This window comes from Cyprinodon variegatus, unplaced genomic scaffold, assembly GCF_000732505.1.
Source record: "Cyprinodon variegatus isolate N-32 unplaced genomic scaffold, C_variegatus-1.0 Scaffold1143, whole genome shotgun sequence".
NCBI lineage: Eukaryota > Metazoa > Chordata > Actinopteri > Cyprinodontiformes > Cyprinodontidae > Cyprinodon > Cyprinodon variegatus.
This window is the reverse complement of record NW_015151596.1, coordinates 118,527-132,747: the sequence shown is the minus strand read 5'-3', so window position 1 is coordinate 132,747 and position 14,221 is coordinate 118,527. Positions and strand designations below refer to the sequence as shown.

The window sequence follows — 14,221 nt, the reverse complement described above, 5'->3', positions numbered from 1 at the left end:
CCTCACACCCGCCCCGCGGGGAGATCTGCGTGATGAAATCATGCTGATCGCGTTGTTTCGGTCCTGTCTGCGTGAACCGGCGAGATTTGGTTTCCTGCATCAGGAAAAGGACATCAGCTGTTTTATCTGCATCATCCATCAGTCTGGGAGGATCTGAGCATATTTAAAACAGACTGAAGATTCCTCAATGGATTAGATAGAAACATCACACCTTCTTCAATCTCATAATTCACATCCAAAGTTTCTCCATCCATCCATCCATCCATCCATCCATCCATCCATCCCTCCTGAGCCTTCTGTGATGCTGGATGTGGTGAAGATGAAGGAGGCCTGCAGGATCTGTGCCCGGGAGCTCTGTGGGAACCAGAGGCGCTGGATTTTCCACCCTGGAGCCAAACTCAGCCTGCAGGTGCTGCTGTCTCATGTCCTGGGCCACGAGCTGAGCCGAGATGGCCGCAGGGAGTTCGCCTGCTCCAAGTGCACCTTCATGCTGGAGCGGATGTACCGCTTCGATACTGTGATCGCCCGGGTGGAGGCGCTGTCCCTGGAGCGCCTGCACAAGCTGTTGTTGGAGAAGGAGCGGCTGCGGCAGTGCATTGGCGGTCTGTACCGTAGGAACAACCCCGAGGAGAGCAGCATGGACCGTCCAGAGGACACCTCAGTGGATGATCTGTCAGCCCTGCATGAGGTCAGCTACTCAGACCTGATCCAGGAGGATCTGGTGTTCTCCGTCTACGAGTCCTGGGCAGATAAAGAGGACCCTGCGCTGGACCAGCACCTCCACCAGTGCACCGGAGCAGATGCTGGGCAGAAGCCCAGGAGATGCAGGGGCTGCGCCGCACTCCGGGTGGCAGACTCTGACTATGAGGCCGTTTGTAAGGTGCCCAGGAGAATTGGACGCAGAAGCACCTCATGTGGCCCGTCTACCGGCTACTCAGGGGCCAGCGTCGGGGTGGAGGACATGACCAGAGCTGCTGCAGCCTCTGAGGCAGCAACTGTCCTGTGTGATCCTCCTGCTGTGACAGAGGCTGATAAAAGGAGCCCCAGTCCCACCTCTTCTGAGGAGTCTCTAGAAATCCCCAAAATCCAGGAGGAAGCTGAATCCGAGGAGGCGTCTATGAGAAGAAAACCCAGAAGCGAGGGCTCCTCCGCTGGGCTGGAGATGCTTCTGAGCCTCCTGAGGGGCTGGCAACATCAACCGCTTAGACCCCCCCAGGGCAGCAAGCTCCCAGTGCTTGTGAAAGCCAAACTGGAGCAGAATCAGTCCATCCCAGCGCGGTCGCCTTGCGGCGGAGGAGCCGGTCTCTGCGAGCCGTACCCCCATCCGGCCATCCCAGAGGTGGTGATCCTCTGTCCAGAGCAGGAGCTGCAGGTGGAGCTGGAAGAGATGGAGGAGCAGTGGCTAGATGACTACATCCGGTGTGGCCCGTTCCGCTTCCAGCAGGTAGAGCAGAAACTAGAACCACTGAGCAAATGCAAACCCTCTAGGTCTTGATAAGCAGGTGGTTTAACTCTGGGGGAACCGGGACTCATCACCCGTATGATCCACATTAAAACCCAGCAAAGAGCTCAGACTGAGCAGGAAGAGAGACGGATCCAGATTCAGCCTCAATCTCATCTCCTCCCTGCTGACTCTCCTCAGAGTTATGACCCCTCCTATGTCTGTATCCTAGCCACCTCTGTGTTGCTCTGGCAACAGTCTCCACTCGGTCTGTTGGCCTACATATCTCCCTTTGTCATTTAGATGATCAGTGTGGATGTGCTTCCATCTCTCCCTGTTTCCCAGGCTGGGAATGAAGCCTCAGACCGCTGTAGGCAGCAGATCCTTCAGGGATTCCTGCGTCAGGTTGATCACCAGATCATCCTTTAAAATGTCAAGTTATGATTTATTAAGTTCTCTGAGAGCAGACTACTTCAGTCTGTCCACATTCTGTTAGGTGAACACACTGTGGCATTGGGAAGCTAGTTTGATTTGATTTATTTATACTCTGACTAAAACAAGGAAACTAAAGGCGATGAGAGCAGGCCACTGTGGCAAGGGTCGATTCAGCACCTGACCTATTATAATCCTGGAAGGAGGTGATCTCCTCAATGGAGAAAAAATCATTTTCTGGTCAGTCCAACTGTAGATAATATGAGCTTCATTGTGTCTGTGTATTGATGGAGTAAGAAGACAAAAAGCTTCCACTGTTCACACCTGCAGCTAATCCACTGATTGTCTGGGTTATTACACAGCTTTCCTTTATATTTGTTTTAAGTAGGTATCTTTCACTGTGATAAATGGATATTCCAGGCCGACTGGCGCCAAGGTAAATGGCGTTTGGACTGATGTACCCCTTCCTTGCTGGGTGGGAAATGGGAGCAGCCCACACTTAAAAAGAGCTGATAACTTCCAAACCCAAAGAAGAAACCACAAAAACAATAGTGATTAAAAACCGTCCTGGTGTTCTGCTGGTGATTTGTTTTTGCTAAGTACAGCTCACAATCTCCTCTTTTACCTTAAAGCTTTGTGTTAATATCCCGGACAAGCCCCCAAGATATTGCTCCACCATAAGCAATCTAGTTAATCATCACTTATGACAAAGTTGTCCAAAAATATCTCTATAAGGTTTAGATAGAAAGAACCAAAAAAATGTAAGAGCAAACCTTTGGTCGACATAACAAGCCCTGAAAAATCGCAGACAAACATTTGGATTCAATCCAGCTTGTTTGGAGTGAATCAAGACAAAAGTATAAAAGTATCCTCATAAAACAATTTATTCCATTTTTATTGTGTAGATTTCAATCATGAAACCAAATCTTCATATAGTAATATGTGAGCCATTATTTTGAACTCAAACATTGGTTGATTTTTGTTTTGCAAAAACGGTCATTGGTCGGTTTTTCCTACTCGAGCTGTCTGACACTAAAACAACTGTCTAATTGCGTGTCATCAAACAGTCTGAAGCATACAGGGAGTTACAGAAACCACTTCCTGAGGAAGTCATCTGACTGAGATGACATCAGTTTTCACTTTCAGTTCAGGAATCAGCAGAAAAAGTGGCACAAAGTTCCGGAAAGGTGGACGGTTCTGTTTTTTGTTTCACTCAGAAACTAAAAGCACTCGCCCTTCTGTGAAGCTTTAAACCTAGAAGATGTAGATGCGCTCAGAACAGGGCCCCGCTCCATAGTCCTTTAGTTTGGCTCCTTTTTTTGTGCTCCCCTGCTGCTGATGATGCTGCCATATTTGATGTATTGTTTTTCCAACCATGTGTGTAAAGAAGAGAAGATTTCTGGTTTGCAAAGAGAGGCTGAAGAACAGAAGCTTGTGGGGAGGATTGTCTCCCGTTCGCAGCAGACTGGCATGTTTTCACCTGGTTGATGTGTGTTTTCCAGCGGCTGATTGATGAGCAGCAGGGTCGGCTCAGTCGGTACGAGGATGCTGCAGGTCAGTGTGTAGGAGAGCTGCAGCAGGCCCAGAACAAGGTCCGGTCTCTGCAGGTGAAGATCAAAGAGAGCGAGACGCGGAACCAGGTACCAGAACCTTCTCCTAGCCTAGCATAAAACTTCTCGCCAGTGTCTGACCGACGGTTTCCTCCGTCTGTAGAAGCTGCAGGAGCGTCTGGCTGAGATGGAGCTGCAGCTGCGTTGTGCTCAGGAGTTGGCCGAGCAACAGGAGAGAAACATCCAAAACCTGACTGACAGTGTGAACTCCAAGGAGACGGAGGTGAGAGGATGCGTCATGGAGATGACCAGAAGAAGTTATAGAGGGAAGGGAAATGTGTAAATCGATTATGTTTGTCTGTGTTTGCAGGTTTCTGAACTGGGCCTGGTGATCGAGGAGCAGAAGAAGATGCTGTGTTCCCTCAGGGAGCTGGCCAACCGCAGCCACATGCAGGTTCGGGCTGTTCCTCCATCATCTGAGACCATAACCTGCAGGCAGCATCTAGACTTTACCTCTTGTCTCTCTTCTCTGACCCCCAGCCGTCCGGTACCCAAGCCGCTCCGGGTCAGGCGGAGATCCTGGCTATGCAGGCGTCCCTGTTCCAGACCCAGCTGGAGCTGCAGGCCGGTCAACGGGCCCAGCGGCAGGCGGCCCGTACCCAGGAGGACCAGAACCGAGCCCTAGACAGGCTAGAGAGAGACCTGCAGGTGGCGCTGCAGCACAGGAGGGAGACAGAGAGACACAGCCAGGTGAGTAGAATGCAGATTATATTAAATGGTCGTTCAGGGTCATAGCTGTCTCATAAGTGCTGTTGGTTATTTGCTTGGAGTGATGTGCTAATAAACATGTTAACACCTTCAGCAATTTGTAGAAACAGATTAATGCAAAACAAGCGTCTTTTGATATGTCCTCTGGCTCAGACTTTCTTTTTGTTTGATGCCCAGGAGCTGCAGCTGGCTCTGCAGAAGGTTCGCTCAGCTCTGCAGGAGAAGGACGAGCAGCTGAGAGAGAGCGAGCATGAGAGACTGAGGGAGAAGGAGGAGAGGGAGCGGACCACTGGAGAGCTGAGGACCTTCCTGCAGATCAAAGAACAGCTGGTGGAGGTCAGATGTTCTCAGGAAATATTTCCTGGAACCAGGAAATATATCAGCTCCATAAAAAAACGCTAATAAACAGAAGGAGCTAAACTCATGGAACCTTCAAGGTTTTTAAAGTGGAGTCCCTCAGGGAGCTGTTTCAGGTCCTGGTCTTTTCACAGCGTTTCAAAGAGCAATGAGCTGCTGTCACATAAGTGACTGAGAAATGTTCTGATGCTGCAGCAGTAAAATAAAAAACAATAAATATTAAAGCTAAGCCTAAATCTGAACAGGTTTACCTTTAAAAATCTCCCTGGTGTTCCTGTTTGTTTTTAAATGGCTGAATTAAATGTGATCCTCTGCTAAGGCATCAGCAACATTGCAGCTGTTTACAAACAACCATAACGAGCATAGCGTGAAAACAAAATTAGTTAAAATATTCATAACATTGTCAGTTATTTCAAAATAATTTCAAAACATGTGGATATAATCCTTAAAAAATCTTAAAACAACTATGAAAGGTTCCACTTTTAGGATTTAGGCACAGTTTAGCTGCTAGCATAGCTTTATAGGAGACAGAAATAACCTGCAGAGAAACCTCTCCTTAAAAAGCAGAAATGGTTTCATTCTTTTTATAAAAGTGTCTCAAACACAAACGTACCTTAAATAAAGAGCTGATTTACCTTCATTTGCTTCTCTGCTAAGTGTTCATCCTGGTGCTTCTGTCCCACATTTACTCTTCTCCATCTGCTGTTCTACAGGAATACGCAGAGATGCTGAAGGAACCCAAGCAGAACAGAGACTCTGTCCTTCAGAAGCTCCGTCAGCGAATCACAGAGAGAGACCGAGCGTTAGAGGTGAAACATGAGGGACAGGAAACAGATCTGAGCTTTTTTTTCAACCCTGATTAAAACCTAACTGGTTTCTACACAACCAGCTGCACATTTCTTCCCTCTGGATCAGAAAAATGTGAATGTATGATGTTTATTCATTAAATACGGCCTGGACTGAGTACTGAGCCATTAGCAGGGCTTCCTGTGTGGCTCCAGCAGGTGGTTCCTTCTGTAGCAGGAGGTGTTTCTGGACAGGATAGTGAGGGATCTTCATGGATATCCTCCCAGCCTCAGTGTTCCTGAATCATCCTGATGGTTTAGGGGATGTCTGGATTCAGAACCTCACTGCACACGGTTCTGAAACAGCTAGTTTTTAAGGAGAGCTGCTTAGAAGGAGAAACCTTTCAACCTTTCTGGATTTTATCTTTAGTTAGAGCTTTAAAAACAGAACCAGTTTTTAGAAGTTTGTTTGCAAAACCTGAAGAAATTCCAAAAGACTTGATGGTTTTTCTGTCTCCTGTCCAGCGAGCTGTTGACGAGAAGTTTCGCTCCATGGAGGAAAGAGGGGAGGAGGCCCGTCGACTGCAGCTGCTGCTCCGAGAGAAGGAGCGCGATTTGGAGAGGCAGCGCTCCGTCCTGGACAACAACCAGGAGACCATAGCCGTAAGTAAAAGCTCCTCTCGGCTCCTCTCTGCTGTCCTACTTCCTGCCTGCTCACCAACGACCCCGTGTTTGTCTCAGAGCCTGGAGGCGCTGCTGAGAGGGAAGGCTCTGCAGCTGGAGCAGGTGTCCAACGCCTGGAGAAACGTCCAGACGCAGCAGCAGGATGCAGAGGACATGCAGAGACAAATCCTGAGAGAAAGAGATGGCATCATTGATCAGCTGCAGGCGGCGCTGCTCGCTCGCACGCAGGAGGTTCAGGTCTGAAGACAAACCCAGAAATAACAGCAATCTGTCTCACATGGTCTGTCATCCTACTGCAACATGCTTTTATTAAGGAGTTCTGGTTCAGATTTAATAATCAGCCTAATAAATAAAAGCTGCAGTAAGAGACTTTAAACTAAATTCTGTAAAGCTACGCTACATTAGGTTAAATAAGGAATATAGAAATTAAGCAGAGCTAGGATTTGTTTTTTTACTAATCTCACAAAATGTGCCCTTTTTAAAAAAATAGTGGTAAAAAACCATTTCTTTTTTAAAGAAAGCTTAGCTAAGACAAGAGAAGCTAAAATAAAGAGCTAATTCAGCCATTTTTTGATTAGCAAAGTTAAACTTTGGAGAGTTTAGTTAACTTAAGCTACGTTAGTTTAAAATAATAAAGGCTTACCAAAGAAAAACTAAGCTTTGCTAAATTAATGGCTGCTAAAGTTAGCTTAGCTTAGCTTCTGTTAGCTAGAGAAAGCTAACCAAATCAAGTTAAAAGAGAGTTTGTTATTTAACATGAAAAAAATTAAGCGTAGCAAAATTTAACTGAAATTCGACTATAATGCGACGTATTTCAGTTGTTCCATTTCCGATTCGATTAGATTAGATTAGATTAGATTAGATTAGATTAGATTAGATTAGATTAGATGAGCTTTATTGATCTCGCAGCGGAGAAATTCTCTGGTCACATATTGGCATAGTAATTAAAGAAGGTGCAAACAAGGAGGAAAAAGGTGCATTAAGAATAAACAATATATATACAGTATATCAGGATAAATAAGGATTAAGGTGCAACTGTTCATACATGTATCACACACAATGAAAAGTTGTAGATAAAAAAAACATTTTTCCTGATTAAATCTGTGGTGATTAGATCAGATTTGTCTCCTTTTCTCCTGCAGGATCTGCGCTGCTCCTTACTGCCTCAGGTTCATTCTGCTCCTGGTCACGTTCTGGAAGAGCTTAAGGTCCGCCTACAGCTGAAAGACCAACTCTTCCAGGAAGTGATGTCTGACCGGACCCGTCAGGCCCGGGAGCACGAGGAGCAGGTCCAGGAGCTGCTCAGAACCATCAGCAGCAGGGACCAGTACCTTCAGGTAGAGCAGAAGAGCAGAAACAAAGACGGTTGGAAGGATTTCTACACTGACAGGCTGTCCGCTCTCCATGCAGGACTCAGCGGGCCGACTCAGCGAGGTTCTGAATGAGCAGGCATCCAGGGTCCAGGAGCTACGCCAGCAGCTGAGCTCAGGTTCTGGATCAAAGCCTGAGGCGGCGCCAGACCTGGCTTTGGAGGTCCAAGCCTTACAGGAGGAGCTGCGTTTGGCTCTGATGAGGGAGAAGGAGAACGAGGAGGAGAGGAGGAGCCAGGCCGGGCGGCTGGACGCGCTGAGCAGGAGCCTGACTGTGAAGGAGGAGATGGTCAGGGTGAGGCATCCTCCCCCTCATTCATCTGCTGCTGCTGCTGCTGCTGTGTGTTTATGTTCTGCTGGTTGGTTTCTGTGACCTGCAGGATGTTCAGAGGCAGCTGGTGGATCCTTCTGACCTCCCTCTGGTGGAGAGCCTCACCCAGGAGGTCCAGGAGCTGAGGGAGATGCTGCTCCAGCAGGACACCCCTCAGCCCGACGACAGGCTGCCTGAGTTTGGAGGTGGGCATCAGAGAAGCATGGGGCTGTATCTGTAGTTCCCTCCTCACCACCGGAGGGCGCCGTCACCATGGTGACTGCGTCCGATAGGAGCACCAGCAGCTTTGGTGGCGGTCATCTGCTTGTTCTGGGTGAAAATGCTAACTCCTTAAAGCCGACTTCTGACTCCAGCGCCTCTAAAACATTTTAAACAATGTTTGTCAAATAATTTTAATTCATTAACTCTTTAACAGCATGATGTTTCCTTCCAGCCGAGATGAAGAAAGGTGGGGTAGTCATCATCACACAGTCCGATATACTTAAACTATTCTGATGAATTAAATCAGTGAAACTGAAGGAACCAGAATATGTCAATTTATAATTATCATTAAATTATAATGATTTTAAATCATACCCAAAATTCATCATAAATAAAAGTGCTTGTTTTTTTGGGTGTTTTATGATATTTATTGTATTTCTGCTTAAACAGTAATAATTGTGCTTAGTTATGGCGGCAGCAGTAAACGTGTTTGTTTAAATAGCGACTGTTCTGTTGACTAACAGCTTGTTTCTCTGTGTTAGAAAAAGATCAAACTCTTTGCTGTTATAACCGTGAATGTGATTTATGTCTGTTATCTTTATTTATTATCTGTTTTTGCTGAATGTCCCACTGGAGCGCAGTAAGTACTGATGCTTAGACGCCGCTTTGCAGACATTCTTGTCTGACCTCTTAATAAACAATAAAGCTTTTGCACTGTCCTTTTGTGAATTTGAAGAATTTGATGTTTGCAGGAGATTCTCCCACAGTGACACAAGCACAGACGCCTCCTCCTTTATAATTATAGCACTGCAAATAAATCTGGCTTTACACACACTAATAAATCACAAGTTATCTGTATTCAGACAGGCTTTCTATGGTAGAAAATACATCATTTAAATATAATCATAAATGATGATGGACTAGCCTGAATAAAATCTGAATAATATGATTAGATCTGATTGAATCCTGACTAATGAATAGAATATGAGTAAAGAAGATAAAATGGGAATACATCTAGAATAATGGCTGAATATAATCTGATTAACATTGGGATAAAGTGAATAAATCCAGAATGAATATCTGAATAACAACAGGAATAGATCTAATTGATCCTGAACAGAATCTGAAACAAAACTGAATGTAAATAAAAAAATGGGATAAACTTTGAATGAAAAAGGATAGCATGTGAATAAACGTCATTTAATTCTAATCATCCTAAATGATGAAGCCCTGTCAGCAGGATTCCTGCCTTTGGGTTAGTGAGCAGATTTTTTACTAAATCTTTCTTGTGGAACACAAAAGGTTTATAACGGGTCGTGCTTTAGCGGCTCAGTGGTTAGCGCTCACAGACCATTTATGGAGCCTTAGTCCTCGATGCGACCTGGGTTTGAATCTGGCCTGTAGTCCTTTCCCGCATGCCTCTCCACCTCTCTCATACCCCCTTTCCTGTCAGCCTACAGTCCATAAAAACAAGCATTTAGTGCCACAAAAATAAACTTAACAAAAAGTTTATAATGAAGCTTTTAATGAACCATAAAACCTTTTTGAGTCCTGCTCCTTAGGACCCTCTGAACTACATGGTTTGTACGGGCGGCCTTCTCTTCATGTCCAATTAGCTTAGATCAGGTATTGGAAGAAACCAAAGGTCCAGATGGTTCTGGTTTGGTCCCTCGCTGTCAGACAGTGATGATCCAAACAGTCTGGGTTCTCCATTTACCTTAGTCTGTTCTGCTCTCTGCAGAGCTAAGCTGTGGTGATGAAGATGAGGCAGATGAAGATCTGAAGAGCGAGTTCACGGAGAGTGTTGAGGATGAGTCTGGTACCGAGGTAGGCCTGATCCATCCGTCTGCACCTACATCATGACCCTTCAAACTCGGAACCACTGAGATGTTCTGTTCTCCCACAGGCCCGGCTGGATGGTGAGGGTCTGATGGAGGTCCAGCAGCTGGTGGAGCACAAACGGGTTCTGGAGAGAGAGCTGGTGGAGCTGAGAGGTCAGCTGGAGAAAGCTGGCTTCTCCTCACTATCCCAGATGAGGTGAGATGAATCCAGGAGCAGCGGACGCTGATCCATCAGCTGCATGGTTGTCCAGAAACAGGATCCGGTTTCCAGGGAAACGCCCAGTTCTAATTCTGCTCTCTGTGTCCTGAAGGAGAGCCTTCTTCAGCCTGCGAGCAGAGAATGAAGATCTGAAGCTGCAGCTGGCTGAAGGACTGCGGCCCGACAGAAGGCGGGCCGAGGAGGACGAGGAGGAGCTGGATGTGACAGTGGAGGAGGAAGAGGAGAGCTCTGGGATGTGGGACATCTGGGATGGAGATCTTTCTCCATCTGAAGCTGGGATTCAGAACCATGAGGACCAGAAGATGGAGGACAGAGCAAAGACCTGCTCCTCACAGGTAGGAGGGCCCGGTTCTGAATCATTCTTTAGAACCGAGCAGATCCTGGACAGAGCTCTGACTGCAGGTACCGGCAGCAAAGACCTCTCAGACGTTAATGAGGTTCTGGTCAAAGACGAGCTGTGGTTCTGTTTAAAGCTCTTAGGCTCAGCCGGACTTTCCAGCAGATCGGTTCTACAGTTCTTACAGTCCCTCGTTCCGTTGGAGGATTTTCTCTCCATGTTTGAAATATCCAGAACCTTTGATTTAAACCAAACTCTAACACAACCTTGACCTTGTGAGTCCAAACTGGAACTGAACCGGGTCACTTCTGTTCATCTGGGCCTCCTACAGAAACCCTGTCGTCTCACAGAGAGCTGCAGGTTCTGATGGAGGTCCAGGAGCCTCCAGATTTCACACAATGACCCTTAGCCTTAGGTTGTGGTTTTCCTCTGAGAAACAACAGCTCTGTAAAACGGACCCGATGGTTCTGTCTTTGAATCCAGGCCGGTGGACAGCAGGACGCTTCGTCCTCAGCGCTCAGCCAGAAGACGGTTCTGCTTCAGCTCAGGAGCCGAGAGCTGCAGGAGCGGCTGATGGTGTCAGAGGCCACGGTGCAGGCGCAGGCCGAGCAGCTGAAGGACTATAGAGAACTTCTGAGTGAGTGGAGTCGCCGTCCAGAACCAGTCTGTGTCCAGGACCAGCCTGTGTCCAGAACCAGCCTGTGTTCAGAACCAGCCTGTGTCCAGAACCAGCCTGTGTTCAGAACCAGCCTGTGTCCAGAACCAGTCTGTGTCCAGAACCAGTCTGTGTCCAGGACCAGTCTGTGTCCAGGACCAGCCTGTGTTCAGAACCAGCCTGTGTCCAGGACCAGTCTGTGTCCAGGACCAGCCTGTGTCCAGGACCAGCCTGTGTCCAGAACCAGCCTGTGTCCAGGACCAGCCTGTGTCCAGGACCAGCCTGTGTCCAGGACCAGTCTGTGTCCAGGACCAGCCTGTGTCCAGGACCAGCCTGTGTCCAGAACCAGTCTGTGTCCAGGACCAGTCTGTGTCCAGGACCAGTCTGTGTCCAGGACCAGTCTGTGTCCAGGACCAGTCTGTGTGCAGAAGCAGCCTGTGTCCAGAACCAGTCTGTGTCCATGACCAGTCTGTGTCCATGACCAGTCTGTGTCCATGACCAGCCTGTGTCCAGAACCAGCCTGTGTCCAGAACCAGTCTGTGTCCAGAACCAGCCTGTGTCCAGGACCAGTCTGTGTCCAGAACCAGTCTGTGTCCAGGACCAGTGGGCTGAATCCTTTGTCTCCTGCAGCAGAGACAGCCGTGCAGCAGGACAGTAAGCAGATCCAGGTGGACCTGCAGGACCTGGGCTACGAGACCTGCGGCCGCAGCGAGAACGAGGCAGAGAGAGAAGGAGCCAGCAGCCCGGGTGAGTCCCCTGACCCAGCCTTCAGAAGCCTCAGTCTCAGCACGCTGCGGCATCTGGTGTAGTAAACTAAACCACACAGCAGGGGGCAGCAGAGCACCTTGTCTCTGAATGCAAAGTTTAATAAATCAGAGACAATTTATCAAAATCCATTTGATCTGCTGCGCCATCTAGTGGTCTGAAACAGAACCCCCTTTAACAAAAGCGGACTCACTGAATAGACTGGCTTCAAGATAACAGTAAAAATGATGAATCTGCGTCAGAAACCAGAGAACCAGCAGGTTTAATTAAGTGGTTTCAGATAATGCACAGACAGTCTCCTTTTAAATGGGCCGGTTCTGGTTCTGATCAACTCCTGTTTCATGTTGCAGAGTTCGATGACCTGGAGATGTGCACGTCTCTGGACTGCGGCTCCCAGTGGTGGCCCGCCGGCAGCAGCGGATCCACCAGAACCACCAATCGGACCTCTGTCTACGGAGACGACGTGTCGTCCCTCCAGCGCCTGGTCCAGGACCTCCGCTCCCAGCTGTCCCGCTCCCAGGCAGTGATCCGTGGGCTTCAGAGCCGCCTCCGCTCCCTGTCCACCTCCAGCGACTTCCCTCCACAGACCCCGCTGAGCGGAGCCGAGGAGGATGAGGGCTGGCAGTCTTCTGATGGAGGAGGGCTGGCCTCACAGCGCCACCAAGACAAGGACCTCCAGGAGCTTACGTCCAGAGTGGACGCTCTGGAGGACCAGCTGAGGAAAGGAGGCAAGAAGAAGGAGGAAGGAAGCTCTGCAAACTGGCCGGGGTACGTCCCAAAGCAGAACAGAAGTTAATCAGAAACCAGCAGGAAATTAAAATCCAACACCACAGAGATTAGAATAGATTAAATCTGTGATAAAATCAGGATAAACTCTAAATAAAACATGAGAAGACATCAATAAAAAAGGATCAAATCTAAATTGAACCAGCATTAAAGATAAATTTAACAAAAAGATAAATAAAGAATAAAATAGAGGGTTGAATCTGAATGAAAAGCAGGATAGAACGGGACTTAGAAATTATGAAAAAAAGAAAACTATAAAAATAGGATGAAATCTGATTTAAAACCAGGACAGAAGATGGCTTTAAAACAGGATAAAGTTTAAATAAAAATACAGTAAAATCCCAAATAAAATCTGAATTAAAAACAAGGTGAATATGAATGAAACAAACATAAAATATAAATTACAAAAAAAATGAAATCTGGATATACTGGGATGAATTCCGGATGACATTGGGATAAAATCTGAAGGAAACCAAGGGTAAAAAATGAAAAACTCCTGATAAAAACGGGATAAAATCTGTTCAGCTGAGTCAGAAGTTTCATGATTTTATCAAGAGCTTGGACCCACATGCAGAGAGACCAGGGGAAAGTTTAACAGGTTTATTTAGGAGTTTGTGAAGAATCCAGTGTTGCTCTGAACACTGCTCAACCGGAACTGGAAGGTGAGGGGAGGACACTGCGGTTAGTTCAGGCTCAGTAGGAATTTTGATTCTCGAACTTGAAAAGGAGAATTTGGTAGATAACTCATGTTTCCAGAGAAGTTGCTGACTCTTAGACTCCAGTCTGTGTGCGGAAGTTTCAGTGTTTGTCTGATTCGGTGGAGGGCGGACAGGGTTTACCCAGAATGCGGTTGTTTGTAGGTGAACGGAGAAGCTGACTGCCACTCAGATTTCCTGCGGTACTTGAACGGGTCGTAGTGGAGATGAATCCCTTTCTCAGTGTGAAGCTCAAATGATCTCTTGAGGGAAAATGGATTCAAACCTCCTGTTTCAGTCCTCAACTCAGGTTGAAACACAGATGATCCTTCCAGGGAGAGAAAGTCCTAAACATCCAGTTTGCAGGATGACTTCCTGCCGAGAGGCAAAGACAAAAGTAGCAAGATTAAAAGTCAGGTTGACAAGAGCTCAGTTAGACTCAGCAAAACTCAGCTTGGCTAGAGTACCCAAAACTAGCAAACACTCTGGCGTCGAGGTAGTGACAATCAGCAGCTTAAGAACACTCTGTTAACGAGGAAACCATCAGCAGGTGTGTGGAGAGGCGGACCAGAACCTGGCGCCTCCTGGTGGAGGAAGGGAGACAAACACAAAAACACAAACACACAGACAGGAATCCTGACAAGAAGCTCTGACCCAGCCGACTGTCCTGATGTTCTCTCCTGGCTTCTTTCCAGTAAATTCGACTCGCTGATCAGATCCCAGGCCAGAGAGCTTTCCCACCTCCGCCAGCGGCTCCGTGAAGGGCGGGGCGTCTGCAACATGCTCAACCAGCACTTAGGGGACACCACCAAGGCCTTTGAGGAGCTGCTGAGGGCCAACGACATAGACTACTACATGGGCCAGAGCTTCAGGGAGCAGCTGGCTCAGAGCAGCGCTCTGGCCCAGCGGGTCAGCGCCGGGATCAGTGGAAGTGAGTCCCTCTGGATTCCTGATGTGCTCAGAGGTTGATGGAGGCTTAATGAGAAGATTAATGTCTGGTTTG

The 14,221-nt window shown here is 47.5% G+C and overlaps 1 protein-coding gene across 1 annotated transcript in view; it reads left to right on the top strand.

The window, feature by feature from the left end:
• The first annotated feature begins 265 nt into the window (after positions 1-265).
• LOC107101732 (myomegalin-like) overlaps positions 266-14,221 on the top strand; it is a 35,553-nt gene continuing 21,597 nt past the window's right edge. The window contains exons 1-19 of the mRNA XM_015400750.1: positions 266-1,444; positions 3,376-3,513; positions 3,587-3,706; positions 3,794-3,877; positions 3,964-4,173; positions 4,369-4,527; positions 5,262-5,357; positions 5,859-5,996; positions 6,075-6,254; positions 7,160-7,354; positions 7,428-7,682; positions 7,768-7,903; positions 9,661-9,746; positions 9,826-9,956; positions 10,072-10,315; positions 10,801-10,954; positions 11,603-11,719; positions 12,088-12,505; positions 13,914-14,182. Of these exons, the coding sequence (XP_015256236.1) occupies positions 302-1,444; positions 3,376-3,513; positions 3,587-3,706; positions 3,794-3,877; positions 3,964-4,173; positions 4,369-4,527; positions 5,262-5,357; positions 5,859-5,996; positions 6,075-6,254; positions 7,160-7,354; positions 7,428-7,682; positions 7,768-7,903; positions 9,661-9,746; positions 9,826-9,956; positions 10,072-10,315; positions 10,801-10,954; positions 11,603-11,719; positions 12,088-12,505; positions 13,914-14,182 (4,273 nt within the window). The 5' untranslated portion in view covers positions 266-301. The remainder of the gene's footprint in view (positions 1,445-3,375; positions 3,514-3,586; positions 3,707-3,793; positions 3,878-3,963; positions 4,174-4,368; positions 4,528-5,261; positions 5,358-5,858; positions 5,997-6,074; positions 6,255-7,159; positions 7,355-7,427; positions 7,683-7,767; positions 7,904-9,660; positions 9,747-9,825; positions 9,957-10,071; positions 10,316-10,800; positions 10,955-11,602; positions 11,720-12,087; positions 12,506-13,913; positions 14,183-14,221) is intronic.